This window comes from Oncorhynchus nerka, linkage group LG26 (assembly GCF_034236695.1).
Source record: "Oncorhynchus nerka isolate Pitt River linkage group LG26, Oner_Uvic_2.0, whole genome shotgun sequence".
Lineage (NCBI taxonomy): Eukaryota > Metazoa > Chordata > Actinopteri > Salmoniformes > Salmonidae > Oncorhynchus > Oncorhynchus nerka.
In genome coordinates this window covers 4,725,659-4,744,893 of record NC_088421.1, presented here as the reverse complement: position 1 = coordinate 4,744,893, position 19,235 = coordinate 4,725,659, and the positions used below count along the sequence as shown (strand labels likewise).

General features: G+C 45.8%; 2 protein-coding genes across 2 annotated transcripts in view; one reads left to right on the top strand and one right to left on the bottom strand.

Moving 5' to 3' along the window:
* Positions 1-7,734, top strand: part of camsap3 (calmodulin regulated spectrin-associated protein family, member 3) — a 53,178-nt gene extending 45,444 nt beyond the window's left edge. The window contains 2 exon segments of the mRNA XM_029635417.2: positions 2,256-2,374; positions 3,608-7,734. Of these exon segments, the coding sequence (XP_029491277.2) occupies positions 2,256-2,374; positions 3,608-3,910 (422 nt within the window). The 3' untranslated portion in view covers positions 3,911-7,734.
* Positions 7,413-17,251, bottom strand: nr5a5 (nuclear receptor subfamily 5, group A, member 5). Its single transcript, XM_029635420.2, has 7 exons — positions 17,034-17,251; positions 15,672-15,787; positions 15,147-15,288; positions 12,728-13,467; positions 12,477-12,596; positions 8,631-8,778; positions 7,413-8,339 (listed from the first exon to the last, which is right to left on the bottom strand). Exons 1-7 carry the CDS (start codon positions 17,098-17,100, stop codon positions 8,092-8,094), a joined length of 1,581 nt encoding a protein of 526 aa, XP_029491280.1. The 5' UTR covers positions 17,101-17,251; the 3' UTR covers positions 7,413-8,091.
* Positions 17,252-19,235: the final 1,984 nt, after the last annotated feature.

Below are 19,235 nucleotides of genomic sequence, written 5' to 3'. Positions count from 1 at the left end.
CCAGAACTAAAGTATTGTGTAATTGGCCAGATCTTCGATTAAGTTCTAGGTCCATACGGGAACCGGAACGAAGAGCTCTCTCTTTGCAAGTTACAGACTGAGTGTCCCCTCCCCGTCCGAATTTTGAAAGATGCTAAGACCTGCAAAATCGGGATTTGTCCAAAGTACCAGAACTAACGCTGCTCGTTATCTAACTCATCCCTTTGTATCATGACAGATCGACACTACCATTTATGTTTACGAGAGAGAACTTTATCATGAGTGGAATGCTAGTATGGATATGGGAACAGAGCCTATACTGAGAATACGATGTCATCATAAGTACAGTTGAAGTCAGAAGTTTACATACACTTAAGTTGGAGTCATTAAAACTTGTTTTTCAACCACTCCACAAATGTCTTGTTAACAAACTATAGTTTTGGCAAGTTGGTTAGGACATCTACTTTGTGCATGACACAAGTCATTTGTCCAACAATTGCTTACAGACAGATTATTTCACTTATAATTCACTGTATCACAATTCCAGTGGGTCAGAAGTTTGCATACACTAAGTTGACTGTGCCTTCAAACAGCTTGGAAAATTCCAGAAAATCATGTCATGGCTTTAGAAGCTTCTGATAGGCTAATTGACATCATTTGAGTCAATTGGAGGTGTACCTGTGGATGTATTTCAAGGCCTAACTTCAAACTCAGTGCCTCTTTGCTTGACATCATGGGAAAATCAAAAAAATCAGCCAAGACCTCAGAAATTTTAGACCTCCACAAGTCTGGTTCATCCTTGGGAGCAATTTCCAAACGCCTGAAGGTACCACGTACATCTGTGCAAACAATAGTGCGCTAGATTAACCACCATGGGACCACGCAGCCGTCATGCCGCTCAGGAAGGAGACGCATTCTGTCTCCTAGAGATGAACGTACTTTGGTGCGAAAAATGCAAATCAATCCCAGAACAACAGCAAAGGACCTTGTGAAGATGCTGGAGGAAATGGGTACAAAAGTATCTATATCCACAGTAAAATGAGTCCATATCAACATAACCTGAAAGCCTGCTCAGCAAAGAAGAAGCCACTGCTCCAAAACCGGCATACAAAAGCCAGACAACGGTTTGCAACTGCACATGGGAACAAAGATCGTACTTTTTGGAGAAATGTCCTCTGGTCTGATGAAACAAAAATAGAACTGTTTGGCCATAATGACCATTGTTATGTTTAGAGGGAAAAGGTGGAGGCTTGCAAGCTGGAGAACACCATCCCAAAAGTGAAGCACAGGGGTGGCAGCATCATGTTGTGGGGTTGCATTGCTGAAGGAGGGACTGGTGCACTTCACAAAATAGATGGCTTCATGATATGGATATATTGAAGCAGCATCTCAAGACATTAGCTTGGTCGCAAATGGGTCTTCCAAATGAACAATGACCCCAAGCATACTTCCAAAGTTCTGGCAAAACGGCTTCAGGACAACAAAGTCAAGGTATTGGAGTGGCCATCACAAAGCCCCTGACCTCAATCCTATAGAAAATCTGTAGGCAGAACTGAAAAAGCGTGTGCAAGCAAGGAGGCCTACAAACCTGACTCAGTTACACCAGCTCTGTCAGGAGGAATGGGCCAAAATTCACCCAACTTATTGTGGGAAGGTTGTGGAAGGCTACTCAAATGGTTTGACCCAAGTTAAATAATTTAAAGGCAATGCTACCAAATACTAATTGAGTGTATGTACACTTCTGACCCACTGGGAATGTGATGAAATAAAAAATGAAAGAAATCATTCTCTATGAAAAAAAAAAGTGGTGATCCTCACTGACCTAAGATGGGACATTTTTACAAGGATTAAATGTCAGGAATTGTGAAAAGCTGAGTTTAAATGTATTTGGCTACGGTGTATGTACACTTCCAACTTCAACTGTATCTGTTTGAACTAATCCATCACATATTAACAGAAGGCTCATATGGGAACGTACTTGTTCTTTGATCTATGGGGTGGCAGGGTAGCCTAGTGGTTAGAGCGTTGGACTAGTAACCGAAAGGTTGCAAGTTCAAATCCCTGAGCTGACAAGGTACAAATCTGTCATTCTGCCCCTGAACAGGCAGTTAACCCACTGTTCCTAGGCCGTCATTGAAAATAAGAATTTGTTCTTAACTGACTTGCCTAGTAAAATAAATAAAAATATGGCTATTTGTATTGATTTTGTTGATTTGTGTAGATGTGTTGTTTTTGTGTTTGATTTTTTTGTTTGTGATATTTGTGTTGGCTTCCAGGGCCCAAGCTGTACAAGGAGCCCAGCTTCAAGTCCAACAAGTTCATCATCCACAACGCCATCTCCCGCTGCTGCCTTGCTGGCAAGGTCAACGAACCGCAGAAAAACAAGATCGTAGAGGTCAGAACTCTATGAATCAACAACTCCACTTTAAACAAATGTGTGCATCCCAAATGGCACCACCATATTCCATTATAGTGCACTACTTTTGACCAGGTTCTATAGGGCACTACAAAGGGAATAGGGGTGCCATTTGGGATGCGAACAACAACAACCACCACCCCTGTTAGAGCCCTTTAAATCAACAACCTTGCTATCCTCCACTCTGCTGGCTAGGCTGGATTGCCTGTCAGTCTACCTGGTTGGAGCCTCCACGCTGCCACTGTTTATAATCCCGTCCACCTCCGCTCTCTCAGTTCAGCTCAAAGGGCTTTATTGGACGGGAAACATATGTTTGCATTGCCAAAGCAAGTGAAATAAACAAAAGGTGAACAGTAAATATTACACTCACACAAGTTCCAAAAGAATAAAGAGGTTTCATATTATGTTTATATACAGTGCTGTAATGATGTACAAAAGGGACGATAAATGAACATCAATATGGGTTGTATTTACGATGGTGTTTGTTCGTCGCCGGTTGCCCTTTTCTTGTGGCATCAGGTCACAAACCTTGCTGCTGTGACGGCACACTGTGGTATTTCACCCAGTAGATATGAGAGTTTATCAAAATTGGATTTGTTTTCAAATTCTTTGTGTGTGATCTGAGGAAAATATGTCTCTAATATGGTCATATATTTGGCATGAGGTTAGGAAGTGCAGCTCAGTTTCCACCTCCTTTTGTGAGCAGTGTGCACATAGCTCGTCTTCTCTTGAGAGCCAGGTGGTGCCTACGGCGACCTTTCTCAATAGCAAGGCTATGCTCACTGAGTCTGTACATATTCCAAGCTTTACTTAGTTTTGGGTAATTTACAGTGGTCAGGTATTCTGCTACTGTGTACTCTCTGGTTAGGGCCAATTGGCATTGTAAAAAACATTGCTCTGTTTTTTTGTTAATTCTTTCCAAAGTGTCAAGTAATTATTTTTTTGTATTCTCATGATTTGGTTGGGTCTAAATGTGTTGTCCTGGGGCTCTGTGGGTGTGTTTGTGAACAGAGCCCCCGGACCAGCTTGCTTAGGGGACTCTCTCTCTCAATTAAATTCAAAGGGATTTATTGGCATGGGAAACATATGTTTACATTGGCAAAGCTCTCTCACTCTTTCTAATGTGGATTTGTGTTGAATGTATTGAATTGTGTCATTGTTAAAGCGTTTTTAACATTTGTTTTATCTCCCCCATCTCCTTCTGTGGTTCAGGAGATGGAGAAATGCCAGGCAAACCACTTCCTCATCCTCTTCCGTGACTCCAGCTGTCAGTTCCGGGCCGTCTACACCATGAACCCAGAGACCGAGGAGATGGTGCGCCTAACGGGCATCGGGCCTCGCGTCATCAGCCCCGCCATGGTGGAGTCCATCTACAAGTATAGTTCGGACCGCAAACAGTTCACCACCATCCCGTCCAAGACCATGTCCATGAGCGTCGATGCCTTCACCATCCCTGGGCACCTGTGGCAGAGCAAGCGCCCGGGCACCCCCAAGAAGCTGGGCACCCCCAAATAATAACGAGAACATCTCACTGATTGAAGAGGTGATAGGCGGGGGGAGGAAGGAGGTGGACATATATAAATCAGGGGCCCCTCTTCCCCCAGTCAACCCCCCCACCCCCTCCTCCCCCTTCCTTTCTCTTATATTGGTTTGGTCCAGTGTTGGCTATTGATTTGGGGACTGCTTTGGTTCAGTAGGCTGGTCAGGTAGACTGCCTGAAGGATCTGAAAGTAATACATTACACTGGTGTCAGACATGTATAAACCGCCTGCCCCTTTAAGCCTGTCCAACCAGATGGTCTCTGCCCCTTTAAGACCAACCTAGGTCGTATTCACTAGGAGGCAAACGGACCAAAACAGGGAGGGACTACCTGAATGTGTCCAATAAGAAACGCTTGTTTTTCGTTGCAATATGTTTTGCTACAGTGTGCACCAATGAATATGACCTTCAACAGCTCTGTGTATGGGGACATTTGTACATGTCATGTGTCAAGGGGGCCAGCTACAGATAATCACTACTACTAAAGCCATTCATAGGGCCCTGTCTGTCACACACTACACCTCCGTAGGGACCTCTGATTGCCCCCCACGGCCTGATATACCTAGATTGTAAAATAATAATGTTGTGATAGGACAAGAATGAACAGGGCTTCTTCCCACCGTACTAGGCCTCTTAACCCCAGGGCCTGGCTCACCCAGCCTCCTACTGCTTTCCCACTGCCCTCCCCTTGACTAACCCCGTCCACAAGTCATCCATTGTGACCTTAAGCACTTGGTGGTGAGCGCGAGAGGGAACATCTCGCACACACTGCCGCAGCTCTCTGAACAGAACATGGGGGTCAGACCCGCAATCTCCCTCTCTTTCTCTCTTTTCTCTTTCTTTAATCTGACCTTCTTTAATTCCAGGACTCTTTCTCCCGTCTGCTGCCTCTCCCTGCAGACGGGACAGAAGAACCCACCCTGAAAGAAATCCGACTTAGCAAACTGCTCTCTCATGAATGTAGGGCGCACCCGAACCACTCGGCTCCCCCGGGTGTGTTTTCGTTGGCCAGTCGAGGACTGGGAGGTACTGTATTGGGCGGGTCCACCGAGGGCTCTAGCACTCTTGGCTGGCTGCCGTGCCTGTCAGTCAGAGCGGTATGAAGGACTCCGCCCAGCTCCAACGCTACTTCAGCTGTAGACATCTGGATGTTTTTTTTTTACACCACTACTTTTGACATGTTGTGCTGAGTGAATCGCTTCGGCCTTCGTGAGCAGAAATGAGAACTAATTCCCCCCCCCCTTGCTTTATTTCTTATTTCAGTACGAGAGGTGGAATGAAAATAGCGTTATACCGTTGTACATTATTATCTTGATGAATGAAACTGGAAAAAAATGAAGGAGGACTTTATACTCTGTTTAGCATTACCCAGGATTCACATTGTGTGGAGAGAGAAAAAGAAATGAAAAAATGAATGACAATTTAATATATATGAATGCTGTTTATTGCTAATTACTTTCAGTTTTGACAATGATTTGTACAAACTAGTTGAACTATGAATAAGCTAGCCTGCTGCTTTACCATTAGCGAGGTGTGCGTGTGTCTGAGAGAAGAGCCAGTGAGCGAATGAGTAGAAAGACTGTCTGACTACAGAGACTTAGTGAACTCTCCACAATCTGAGAAATATACCCAGAAGGACAAAAATGAACAAGCTGTGTCATTTGAGACACACACCACACACCACACACACACACGTTACCTGTGAATGAAAGATAATCAGGACTGTATCAGCCCTAATTCGGTCCCACTGCAGGGTATGGTGTGGTACTACAGTATTTGGGGTTTTGGGTAAACCTCGACCCCATAGGGTACCATTTGGAACACAAACCATGTTTCTGGTCTAACCTGTAGGCCCTAGTGGGTTCTGATCTCCTCTTGTCTTCATTTAGCACTCTGGCTGGCAGGCCTACATCAGCTGATGATCAGCTGTCATCTCTCCTGTCTTGTTTCACATCACAAACTGCCTCCCAACAACATCACGTTCCTGTCGTTTTGACTGAGATTTCCAATGGAGATCTGATAGATTTTGTTTGGTCTCTCTAAAAAGCTCGACAATGGGTTTGTATGTTCAGTGTGTATGGCAAGGAGTGTGAGATGAATGGACGTGTGTGACTGGTGTAATGTGTATATCTGTTTGTAAAGGAGAGTACGTATGCGATAGTTGAACTATAACTGGATTCTGTGCAATTCTCCTGTAGACAGTAAGTCAGTCATGTAACCCCATGTTGTTTATTGGGTAATGATTATAAGGATTTTTTTATGATTATTATGATTTTATTTTTTCCCCATTTAAAGTGGTGATTGATGTTCATTTCATAGAAGACATGTCCTGTATGTTGTCTTTTTTATTTAGCTCTGTTGCCACCGTGTCGATGTGGGCAGAGTGCTTGTGTTCCTCTCGCAAAATTGTTCATGATTGCAGATCTATCCCAGGTAACTGGACCAGGCTAATAAAATCATTTTAAAAATCACCATTACCCCTTTCATTTATGGCATGCTCATTCTTAGTGTTTCCGGACCCACCTGTGCTTAAATTATTTCTAAAGCATCTATCGTATGGGGGCCTTTAAACTTTTTAAAAAGGTGTTTGTTACGTTGCCTGTCGGTTCCCCGTTTTTAAAGTTTGAGGGAATTTCTTTCCTTTTCATAGTCTCTTCTCTCGCTTCGTTTAGATTTTTAGTTGAAGTCCATACGGTCAGCCTTGCACTGGAGCTAGCTAAGACTGTTGGCTAAATGGTATGTGTGTAACTGAAAGGCGGGCCCTCTATGGCCCATGTCAACAAAAAAAGTGGTTGAGTGGTTCTTTTAACGAAACTAAATATGCTCAAATCTGGGTACAAGATTAAAGGAATGTGAATCTTATTCAGTAATTACTTTTCTGAAGCCTGCCAATAGGCATGCCAGCTAAGATAGAGTAGCTAGCTTGTCTGACTTGATTGATAACCTGAACTAGCTACCAAGAAACCATTTATGAGATTGGGAACCTATCTGGGCTTGTTAAAGGGCGAGTAGTATTACAGTGAAGGAACGAAAAATAAAATGTACAGGACAAATCTGAGGGGGGAAGTGACACCTCTGTTTATTTCAAACAGGTCTAGTGGTAAAGGGATGACATGATTTGTCTGACAGATAAAACCGATACACAACATTGTCTTGTCAAATGATATGCATATGTCATCTGCATAATGTGTGTACAGGAGAAGAGGAGAAAGCATATAGCAGTGTTTTGGTTCCTACTCCCATCTGACTGAATACTGACTAGTTAACTCAGGGTTTCAAACAAATTATCAATTGGAGATGAGTATTACTTGGGAGGAAGCACAAAGTAGATTGTTGTTGTTACTAACCACAGGCCCTGGATCAAATGTTGATGTCTTATCCCCTTAATGGTTATGGTTAGGATTGGCGTTAGGGTCATTAGGTCCAGCTTTGGATAGGAGTAAATGCATAGAAAGAATATATAGAACCAGAGTCCCCATTCAAGTCAATGATTCTTCCATTTTATTAATTTTATGCAGATAGGTAACTTTTTTTTAAATTGGGCCCTGCTCTCAGATCTGTGCTTTGGGACAATGTCTACCTTTGAGCAAAGATTACAATCTTGGTGGACTGATAACAGGCTCATTGGCAGTTGAACATCACCCTGATGCCCAGGACTTGATCAGTATGGAGAAAATGTTTTGAAATGCAGTGAAACAGGGAGGTAATACCTACATTTTGTTCTGTTTGCGTTCCTTTGCAAAATGTTTTGCTACGATGTGCCCTATTGAACAGACCCCTGGGTTGTGTTCACCATGCTACACCTTGGCAAAAATGTTTTACAATGGAATACAAAAACACTTTTTTATTGGACAAGTCCAGGTAATCTCTCCTTGTGCCAAATGAACACAACCCAGGTGAGGAGGGGGAGCACAGCAGGCACCCTTCCAGCAGGTAGTTGTTCAGAAGTGCATAGCAATCAGCATCTCTGAGTGGAACAGGGTTAAACGTCCCAAATGACACCCTATTCACTGCAGTATATAGTGCACTACTTTTGACCAGATGGGGGGCCTGGTTAAAAGTAGTACACCATGTACGGAATAGGTTGCCATTTGGGGCAGTCCCAGGGTGTTGTTCCACTGTGTAAAGCATTCTCTGTTAGCAGGGCAAGGCAGTATTCAGCTGTGTTTAGCGTGCAGCATCTCTGTGAGCAATGAGTTGCAGGGCAGATCACCCTGTAGGTGGCGCTGGTACAGATACTCCTCCACCTGCAGGCTGATGCTGCGAACCTCAGGAAGCCGTAGCAGCAGTTGGCCAAACTTGTCGGTGTGACCCGGGTGGGTGTAGAGGGTGTGGTCCATCAGGGTGTGGTTCACCCTTTCCTGGGTCCGCTCCACCTGCCCGCGGTCCTGCACTGACTTCACATCTGCAGGGTCGAGAAGGACCGGTAGAGAAAGTTAGTTGAACGTCTATAAACCATCTGTAGGGGACTATCCAAACGGACTTCACGTCTGCAGTGTGGAAAAGACCGGCAGAGACAGTTTGAACAATTGGGAAATGTCTACTGTGAGATTGTCTAATACAAAAACCCAATCAAGTTGTCCGTTTCCAGTGGAGATTCCTTGGCTGAGAATCAGCCAACCAGGGATCTAAACCAGAGACCTACAGCAGAGGTACATCTGAGCAAAGTAACATTCAGTAGGACCGGAGGACTCACCAGGGTTGAAGAGGACCAGGTATTTGAGGCACACAAACTCCTGTGTGTCCAGGTGGAGGGCCTTGAGTTTAACCACCAGGTCCTGAGTCCTTGACACCAGACTGGTCAGAGTGACCCCTGCCTGGGTCAGGATGTTTGACACCTCAATCTGCATCAGAGAGACAGGACTATTTAGGACCTCCAGACTTGACACCTTCCAGACAATTCATTCAAAACAATTTAGGACTTTCAGATGATTAAACTTTAAGACTATCCAGATATTTTGTTTGTGTGTGTGTGAGAGATATATTTTTTTCGCTCCACATTTAAACTGAACAAAAAAATATAAAAACGCAACCTACAACAATTTCTACCATTTCCTCATGCTGCACGACATCTTCACATATAGTTGATCAGGCTGTTGATTGTGGCCTGTGGAATGTTGTCCCACTTTTCAATTGCTGTGCGAAGTTGCTGTATTTTGGCGTGAACTGGAACACGCTGTCGTATACGTTGAGCCAGAGCATCCCAAACATGCTCAATGGGTGACCTGTCTGGTTAGAATGCAGGCCCTGTATGAACTGTGACATTTTCAGATTCCAGGAACTGTGTACAGATCCTTGCTACATGGGGCCGTCCGTTATCATGCTGAAACAGGAGGTGATGGCGGCGGATGAATGGCACGACAACGGGTCTCAGGATCTCATCGCGGTATCTCTGTGCATTCAAATTGCCATCAATAAAATGTAATTGTGTTCGTTTTCCGTAGCTTATGCCTGCCCATACTATAACCCCACTGCCACCATGGGGCACTGTGTTCACAACGTTGACATCAGCAAACCACTCACCTACACAATGCCAGACACGTGTTCTGCGGTTGTGAGGCTGGTTGGACATATTGACAAATTCTCTGAAACAACGTTGGAGGCGGGTTATGGTAGAGAAATTAACATTCAATTCCCAGGCAACAGTTCAGGTGGAATTTCCTGTAGTCAGCATGCCAATTGAACGCTCAAAACATGAGACATCTGTGGCATTGTGTTGTGTGACAAAACTCCACATTTTAAAGTGACTGTTTGTCCCCAGAACAAGGTGCACCTGTGTAGTGATCATGCTGTTTAATCAGCTTCTTGATATGCCACACCTGTCAGGTGGATGGATTATCTTGGCAAAGGAGAAATGCTCACTAACAGGGATGTAAACAAATTTGTAAACAACATTTTAGAGAAGAGCTTTTTGTGTGTATGGAACATCTCTGGGATCTTTTATTTCAGTTCATGAAACATGAGACCTTCACATGTTGCGTATTTCTTTTTCAGTGTACATTTGAGTAATGTAGCAGGGTGCTCTTATCCAGAGTGACTAGTAAGTACATTTTCCTCAATAAAGTAGCTGTCAGCAAAATCCGAGCTACTAACAAAAGCTACTAAAAAAAATGTAAGTAAGGTCCGAGTGTTAGTTCAAGAAAGGCCTATGTGAGCTTCGACTGGAAGCTATTGGAGTGTGCAGAAAGAGCGGGGTGACACGGGAGAACTTGGGAAGGTTGAACACCAGGCTGACTACAGCGTTCTGGAGAAGTTGCAGGGGTTTGATGAGCCCAGCCAACAGTGAGTTGGCGTAGTCCAGACGGGAGATGCCAAGTGCCTGGATTAGGACATGCACCTCTTCCTGTGTGAGGTAGGGTCGTACTCTACAGATGTTGTAGAGCATGAACCTGTAGGAGCAAGTCACTGCTTTGATGTTTCCAGAGAACAGGGTGTTTTCTAGGGTCACGCCAAGGTTCTTTGCACTCTAGAAGGGGGACACCGTGGACTTGTCAAGCATGATGGAGAGGTCTTTTAGCGGGCAGGCCTTCCCTGGGAGGTAGATCAGTTCCGTCTTGTCGAGGTTGAGCTTGAGGTGGTGGGCCAACATCCAAACTGAGATATCTGCCAGGCACACAGAGATGGTTGTTGCCACCTGGGTGTCATTGCCTGGCAATGATAGGAGAGACCATGTGAGGATATGACTGGGCAGAGTGACTTGGTGTATATAGAGAAGTGGTTATAGAACCGAGCCCTGGGGGACACCAGTCATGAGAGTAAGTGTTGCAGACACAGATCCTCTCCAGATCACCTGGTAGGAGCGGCTTGCCAGGTAGGATGCAATCCAAGAGTGTGCAGACCCTGAGACACCCAGCCCTGAGAGGGTGGAGAGGAGGATATGATGGTTCACGGTGTCAAAGGTAGTGGATAGGAGGATGAGAACATAGGATAGATATTTAACTTTGACAGTGGGGAGAGCCTCTGTGACTAGTTAGGTTCAAGAAGATTGTTCTGAGAGAGATAGCTTGAGAGTTATTCAGAGACGGCAACCTCAAAAGAAAGAAGGGATACCAGTCTGAAGTTTGACGTCAGATGAGTCAAGTGTTGGTTTCTTGAGGAAGGGAGTGACACGGGCCATTTTGAAGTCAGAGGAGAAGCAGCTTTTGGTCAGGGATTTGATGAGGGAAGTGAGGAATGAGAGAAGGTGTCCAGAGATGGTCTGGAGGAGGGGATGGGGTCGAGCGGGCGGGCGGGTTGTCGGGCGGCCGGACCTGACTAGTCGCAAGATTTCATCTGAAGAGAGAGGGGAGAAAGAGGTCAAGGCGTAGGGTAGTTCTGTGTGATGGGGATGAGGAGTGATTGCCTTCAACCTTCTTTTCAAAGAGGTTGACAGAGTTGTCTGCAGAGAAGGAGAATGGAGGATTAAGTCGGGAGCAGAAGGTGGAAACTATTTTCTAGGGTTAGAGGCAGAAGCTTGACATTTTGAGTGACAGAAAGTGGCTTTAGCAGCAGATAGAGAGGAAGAGAAGGTGGAGAGGAGGGAGTGGAAGGATGATAGGTCCTCTGGAAGTCTAGTGACCATCTGAGTAGGGGCTGAGTGGCTAGGGCTGGAGGAAAGGGAGACAGAAAAGGAAACAACGTAGTGATCAGACACTTGGAGGCGGTTGCTGTCAGATTTGTAGGCGAACAGCCTCTACTAAAGATGAGGTCAAGCGTATTGCCTGCTTTGTGAGTGGGAGGGGACTGAGAAAGGGTGAGGTCAAAAGGGGCAAGGAGGGGAAAGATGGAGTTGGAAAGAAATGAGTTAAAGGCAGACGTTGCGAGGTTGAAGTCGGCAAATACGAACAGCGGTGAGCCGTCGTCAGGAAATTAGTTTATCAAGGTGCCAAGCTCATTGAGGAACTCTTAAGGGCACCTAGTGGGCAATAGACGACAACAATGTTTAGCTTGAGTGGACAAGTGACAGCATGGAATTCAAATGAGAAGAAAAGAGAGCAGCTGGAGTAGCAGTGTTCTCTGGAGTGATCCATGTCTCCATCAGGGCTCAAAAGTAAAAGGACTGAACGGCAGCATAGGATGAGATCGACTCGGCGTACTGGACCAACGATCAGCCGTTCCAAATGTTGCCAGAGACCAGGAATTCCACATGAGTTTTGTGTGCAGGGTACACTAAATTAGAAGGGTTTCAGCCAAGGGCTGTGGAGCGTCTGTAAAGCCTACAGGGAGAGGAGCGAGCTGGGATAGAACACACACAGTTGCCAAAGCTACAAAAGAGCAAAACTATATCACCTGAAAAAAACTAGGTAAGATACTCAAGTGAGAGTGTTGTGGAGCCTTCCTCTCATACTATTCAGACTACACAGGACGTTCAAACTAGTTGGGACTTTCGGCCCTATAGTATTATTCAGGCAATACATTATAGTATGAGCTAATCGAGGAGGAGGAGGAGGAGGAGGAGATAGAAAGGGTGAGGAAGAGGATGAGGACGTGCATGAGAACAAGTACAAGGACGACCACAAGGAGGAGGAAGGGAAGGAGGACAGTGATTGGAGGTGGTACCTACCTGTTGTCCTGTGACCAGATAGATGCAGCCTTCTCTGCTGTAGGCCACCTGTCGACACAGGTGATCCAGCACCAGCAGCTCACTCCAACAGCTCTGCAGCAGCACCATCTGGTCCTCCACCTAAAGGAGTAACCACCAGGACCACACACTGGTCAGTTCACCTCTCAATGCAGTCGATTCAGGAAGTGAATTGAAAGTGTCCCATTATTTTCTATGAGGATAATGTTTGTGTGTGTGTGTGTCTGTATGACCTTAAGCTCCTTGAAGAGAGCACTGTTCCTGGCCCATTCCACAAGCCCAAACAGAGTCTGGTCGGCCATTTTACACATGATACTGAAGGTGTTGAGGCGGTCGTGTTTCCCACGGCTTGCTTGCTCTCTCTGCAGGCTGGCCAGCACCTTGGCACACAGCTGGCGCTCATTCGGCTCACCCTCCAGAAGCTGGGCCAGGAAGCTAGGTATGGGAGCAGTCAACATGGAGGTTAAGGTCGGGGTTGGGGTGGAGCTCGGGGTGGTTGTGGGAGTGGTGAGTAACCCTTTAGGTGTGGGCGGGGTTGGAGGTGCCGGGCCATAGCTGTGAGGAATCATCTCACTTTTCTCCTGGTGGTATCCTGATCCCCCTCCATGGGAGGAACGGTGGTACACTTCAGGGTAAGCCAGGGATGGGGGAGGAGCTAGAGCCCTCCTGTCCCGGTTCAAGGTGCAGTCCAGAAGCATGGGGTGGAGCTCTGAATGGCCCAGATTAGAGGGGTAGGCCTGCGATTGGTGGAAATTGTCAGAGGGAAGGGGTGCCGATGTGTGACTGGACATCAGGTGAATGTTGTTTGAAACGGAAGGCTGATGTGTTTGTGCACTTTCCAGTTTGATCCTGTAGGGGGTGGTGTTGTGCTGCTGGTGGCGGTAGACCCCTCTCTGCTGTTTCATCTGCCTGTCTCGTCGATACAGAGGGCCAAACTTGTTCCGGCCACCTCTCATTCGGTCTGCCCTTACCGCTTTAGGACCAGAGAGTAACATACAGTAGAGGTATGAGTATACTGACACTATAATGAAGAGAGTAACATGAGTACATTAAAACTATATTTAATAAAGGTTACATGTGAGTGTATTGACACTAACAAATGAAGAGAGAGTAACAGGAGTAACAATCCTGCCAGGAGGGCTCATTGGGCAGGGTATGGATATGTTCGGGGAATATTCAAATGGTTCCAACTCCCATTGTGCCAGCACTGCCGGGTAAGCTCAAACAAACTCAGCAAATTTATTTGAAAAGACAAACCAATACTACTTGAACCCAGGCCTGATGTCAGCATGTTTTAGTGTACACTATCTGGGTCAGTTCTGGTTTATGAGTCCACAGATAAGTCATATGAGGGAGCAGAACATGGAAGGGTATCAGTGGAAGTAAAGGTAAGGCATTATGCAAACTAGCACAGAGGAGATTTCCACAGGTACACATAATGGGAACACTTCAGTACATGAGTGATAAAGTATATTGAAAGCCGGGGCTTTCACATAGGTGTGTTTCCTGAATGAACGAATAAAGCAATTAACATCCCATCATGCTTACGGTCATATATAATAATTCTGGGCATGCCATTACTTTGGCTACCATGGTTGTGCCCCCATAGGATGACAATCCATAAGGGCACTAGTGGTCACTGAATGGTTTGATGAGCATGAAAACAATGTAAGCCATATGCCATTGCCGTCTCAGTGACCAGATCCCAACCCAGTTGAACACCTATGGGAGATTCTGGAGCGGTGCCCGAGACAGCGTTTTCCACCACCATCAACAAAACACCAAATGATGGAATTTCTTGTGGAAGAAGTCTCACATCCCTCCAATATAATTCCAGACACTTATAGAATCTATGCCAAGGTGCATTGAAGCTTTTCTGGATTGTGGTGGCCCCAACAGCCTATTAAGACACGTTCTGTTGGTGTCCTTTATGCTGGCAGTTACCTGTATACTGTATATCAGGGATGGGCAACTCATCCGGGGGTGGGGGCCTCAAAACATCTGAACTCATCCGGGGGTGGGGGCCTCAAAACATCTGAACTCATCCGGGGGTGGGGGCCTCAAAACATCTGAACTCATCCGGGGGTGGGGGCCGCAGTTGCTCGCAGGATATTTGTGATTGTTGTTGTAAATGTAACCTTTATTTAACTAAGGAAAGTCAGTTAAGAACAAATTCTTATTTACAATGACGGCCTACTCCGGCCAAACCCAGATGACGCTGGGCCATTTGTGCGCCGCCCTATGGGACTCCCAATCACGGCCGGTTGTGATACAGGCTGGATTCATACCAGGGGGTCTGTGGTGACGCCTCTAGCACTGAGATGCAGTGCCTTAGACCGCTGCGCCACTCGGGAGCTCTGGATTGATCGAAGGGCCTTCAAAAGGGGCCAACTAGTTGCCCATCCCCGCTTTAAATGGTTCTGAGTCCCACATGTCTGTCCTGTGCTGGGTCTCAAGGATTGTTTTGAGGACCCACATTGATTGTTTTGTGTGCACACAGGTGTGTGTATGCATGTGTTTATGTGTGGGTGTATGCATTTGGTTTAAATGTGTGTGTGCACGTGCGAGTGAGTGAGTGAGTGAGTGAGTGAGTGAGTGAGTGAGTGGAGTGAGTGAGTGAGTGAGTGAGTGAGTGAGTGGGGAGTGCCGTACCCTCTCTCTTCATGCCCACGGCCAGGCACTTCTGGAAACGGCAGTAGGGGCAGCGTTTCCTCTGGGAGGGGTTCATGGGGCAGCTCTGTCTCTCTGCACAGGTGTACCGCTTGTTGTTCTGCACCGAACGCTTGAAGAAACCCTGCAGATAGAGAGGGAGAGGAGAGAGACAGGGAGCCAGAGAGAAAGGGGGTGGAGAGAGAGAGACAGAGAGCTCATTCAAGCTGCTGCTAGGATGCTGTTTGTGTGCCTTGTTATGTCTCAAAGGAAACAATGAAATCACTTGGATCTACGATAGAGACGTTAAATAAAAACACTCTTGGTTTCATGTAGCTGCTCTTGACTGAGCTGGCCTGGTGTAATAGAACAAATTAAATAGTCCCAAAAGTAAGGAAAAACAACAACATCCCATCTGCCACTCCAGGCAGGCTCAATGTAACAGTCAACAAAATCATCCCAATACTATTTGAAACAAGTGTGTCACTGAAAAGAAGTGTGTCGCCGATCACGCTGGGCCTACATTACCTTGCAGCTCTCGCAGGTGAGCAGTCCATAGTGGTAGCCAGACACTTTGTCTCCACAGACTGGACAGACCTCCGCCTGATCTGGCCTGGTCCCTGGCTCGGTCTTCAGCTCCTGAGCTGGGGAGTGGGGAAGGTTTAGCTGTTTAGGATTCCCATTAGCTGCTGCATGTGAATTAGCTAATCTTCCTGAGGTCCACAAGGTGTTGGGGGTGTCATGCATTGGCTAATGGCAGGGATTAAAGAGACCTCTATGTGTCTGCTTGTTATTAAGTGGCTGACCAATGTCTGACTACGGGCTAGATTCAATTCGATTTTAAAGGCAATGCGTCAGCGTTTCGTGGAGACCGCATCACGGTTAACACTGCATAAGTCGGTTGGCTCAATCAGAAATGACCTTTAAACGTCAATCACGCTATAACGCGGACCTTCTGCGGTCCGGATTGAATCTAGGCCTAAGTTAGTAGTCAAGTCAAGTTCTTGTACTTATACTTGTTAACTCGATTGGAGTCCGAATTCACAAAGCATATCAGAGTAGGAGTGCTGGTCCCTCGTTATTCATTGTGATTTAAAAGGTGAAACCAAACTGATCCTAGAACAGCACTCCTACTATGAGACGCTTTATGAACACGGCCCTGGTTTATTCTTCACTAAATGAGAGGCGGCGTTCCTCTGAACAGCCATCGTGCTATATTCTTATCACTCAGGTTGATAGGCTAAAACTATAAACTGAACTCTTATTGTGACACTTACGTAATTCATATTGACCATGTTTTTAGTGAATGAACAGATTAGTGCAATAGGAAAGTACGTTTGGCAATGGAAATGACGATATTAAGAGGAAATTCACCAATGTCCATATTTGATAAATAGTGAGCGATTTAAAAGAAAGTTCCCTCTCCCTTAAAGCTGTCTTCACACCCTTCATTCAACTGATAAATCAAAGTACTGTGACCACTAGCCTGGTTCCACACTGTATAGCTGTATCCAACTGTTCTTTCCTTGTAATGCCATACATGTTTGGCTTGATAATGAACGAACAGAGAGGAGTTGGCCAAAGCACAAATTGGCTGGACCAGCATTTCCCGAACCCGGTCCCGGGGACCTAATGGGGGGGGCACACTTTCAAAAATACTAAACGTGCACCCCCTTGGGGTCCCCAGGACCGAGTTTGGAAAACGCTGAACTGGACCATCAGGCTATATGATCACACATTTCGTGTCACAAACAGAACATTCTGAGAGGCACCTAGTAGCTTGAGAGGCATGTAGAACAGTAACAGAAACAGTTATAGTCCAGGTTGGTAACAGCAACCGTAATAACAGTACAAGCAAGATTACCAGTCCAGGTCAGTAGCAGTACTCACATGTCGACGATCCCTCCGAAGACAACATATCCAGAGGCTGGGCCTGGCCCGCATGGGGTACGTACATTTTGAAAGAGGGGATAGCCTAAATCACCCTAACTAGCCGGAGCGAGCAGGAGCCCAGACAGACAGACAGACAGAGAGGCAGGCAGTCACAGCAGGACCTCTGCTGTCTGTCTAAGGACCCACTATTGGACTGTGCTCCATAGTGGACTTTGGACTTTACTCCATTGTGGCGGTGCAATAAAATCCTGTCCTAACTTACTGGAAGTCCTATCACAGCCTGGTGAGTGAAGACCTTCTTGGAGGAATTCCTGTGCAGTAAGTAAGTGCTGTAGGTAGGAAGGCATGTAGGCAGGTAGGTAGACAGATAAGTAAGTAGGTACAGAACCAGTCAAAAGTTTGGACACACCTACTTTAAGGGTTTTTGTTATTTTTACATTGTAGAATAATAGTGAAGACATTAAAACTATGAAATAACACATTTGGAATCATGTAGTAATCAATTATTGATTACATTCTTCAAAGCAGCCACCCTTTGCCTTGATGAAAGATTTGAACACGCTTGGAATTCTCTCAACCAGCTTCACCTGGAATGCTTTTCCAAAAGTCTTGAAGGAGTTTCCACATATACTGAACACTTGTTGGCTGCTTTTCCTTCACTCTGAGGTCCAACTCATCCCAAACCATCTCAATTGGGTTGAGGTCGGGTGATTGTGGAGGCCAGGTCATCTGATGCAGCACTTCATCACTCTCCTTCTTGGTCAAATAGCCCAATGTTGGGTCGTTCAAATCAAATCAAATTTATATAGCCCTTCGTACATCAGCTGATATCTCAAAGTGCTGTACAGAAACCCAGCCTAAAACCCCAAACAGCAAGCAATGCAGGTGTAGAAGCACGGTGGCTAGGAAAAACTCCCTAGAAAGGACAAAACCTAGGAAGAAACCTAGAGAGGAACCAGGCTGTGGGGTAGCCAGTCCTCTTCTGGCTGTGCCGGGTGGAGATTATAACAGAACATGGCCAAGATGTTCAAATGTTCATAAACGACCAGCATGGTCCAATAATAATAAGGCAGAACAGTTTAAACTGGAGCAGCAGCACGGCCAGGTGGACTGGGGACAGCAAGGAGTCATCATGTCAGGTAGTCCTGAGGCATGGTCCTAGGGCTCAGGTCTTCCGAGAGAGAGAAAGAAAGAGAGAAAGAGAGAATTAGAGAGAGCAACTTAAATTCACACAGGACACCGGATAGGACAGGAGAAGTACTCCAGATATAACAAACTGACCCTAGCCCCCCGACACAAACTACTGCAGCATAAATACTGGAGGCTGAGACAGGAGGGGTCAGGAGACACTGTGGCCCCATCCGAGGACACCCCCGGACAGGGCCAAACAGGAAGGATATAACCCCACCCACTTTGCCAAAGCACAGCCCCCACACCCCACACATTGTCCTGTTGAAAAACAAATGATAGTCCCACCAAGCACAAACCAGATGGGATGCATAATGCTGTGGTAGTCATGCTTTCTAAATAAAATCACTGACGGTGTCACCAGCAAAGCACCCCCACACCATTACACCTCCTCCCCATGCTTCACGGTGGGAACCACACATCCGGAGATCATCTGTTCACCTACTCTGTGTCTCACAAAGACAAAGGTTGGAACCAAAAATCTCAAATTTGGATTCATCAGACCAAAGGACAGATTTCCACCAGTCTAATGTCCATCGCTTGTGTTTCTTTGCCCAAGTAAGTCTCTTATTGGTATCCTTTAGTAGTGGTTTCTTTGCAGAAATTTGACCATGAAGGCCTGATTCACACAGTCTCCTCTGAATCGTTGATGTTGAGATGTGTCTGTGACTTGAACTTTGTGAAGCATTTATTTGGGCTGCAATCTTGAGGTGCAGTTAACTCTAATGAACTTATCCTCTGCAGCAGAGGTAACTCTGGGTCTTCCTTTCCTGTAGCGGTCCTCATGAGAGCCAGTTTCATCACAGTGCTTCGTGGTTTTTGTGACTGCAATTGAAGAAACTTTAAAAGTTCTTGAAAATGTCTGTATTGACTGACCTTCATGTCTTAAAGTAATGATGGACTGTCGTTTCTCTTTGCTCATTTGAGCTTTTTCTTGTGATAATATGGCTATTTTTAAAATAATTTTATTTATTTCACCTTTATTTAACCAGGTAGGCTAGTTGAGAAGAA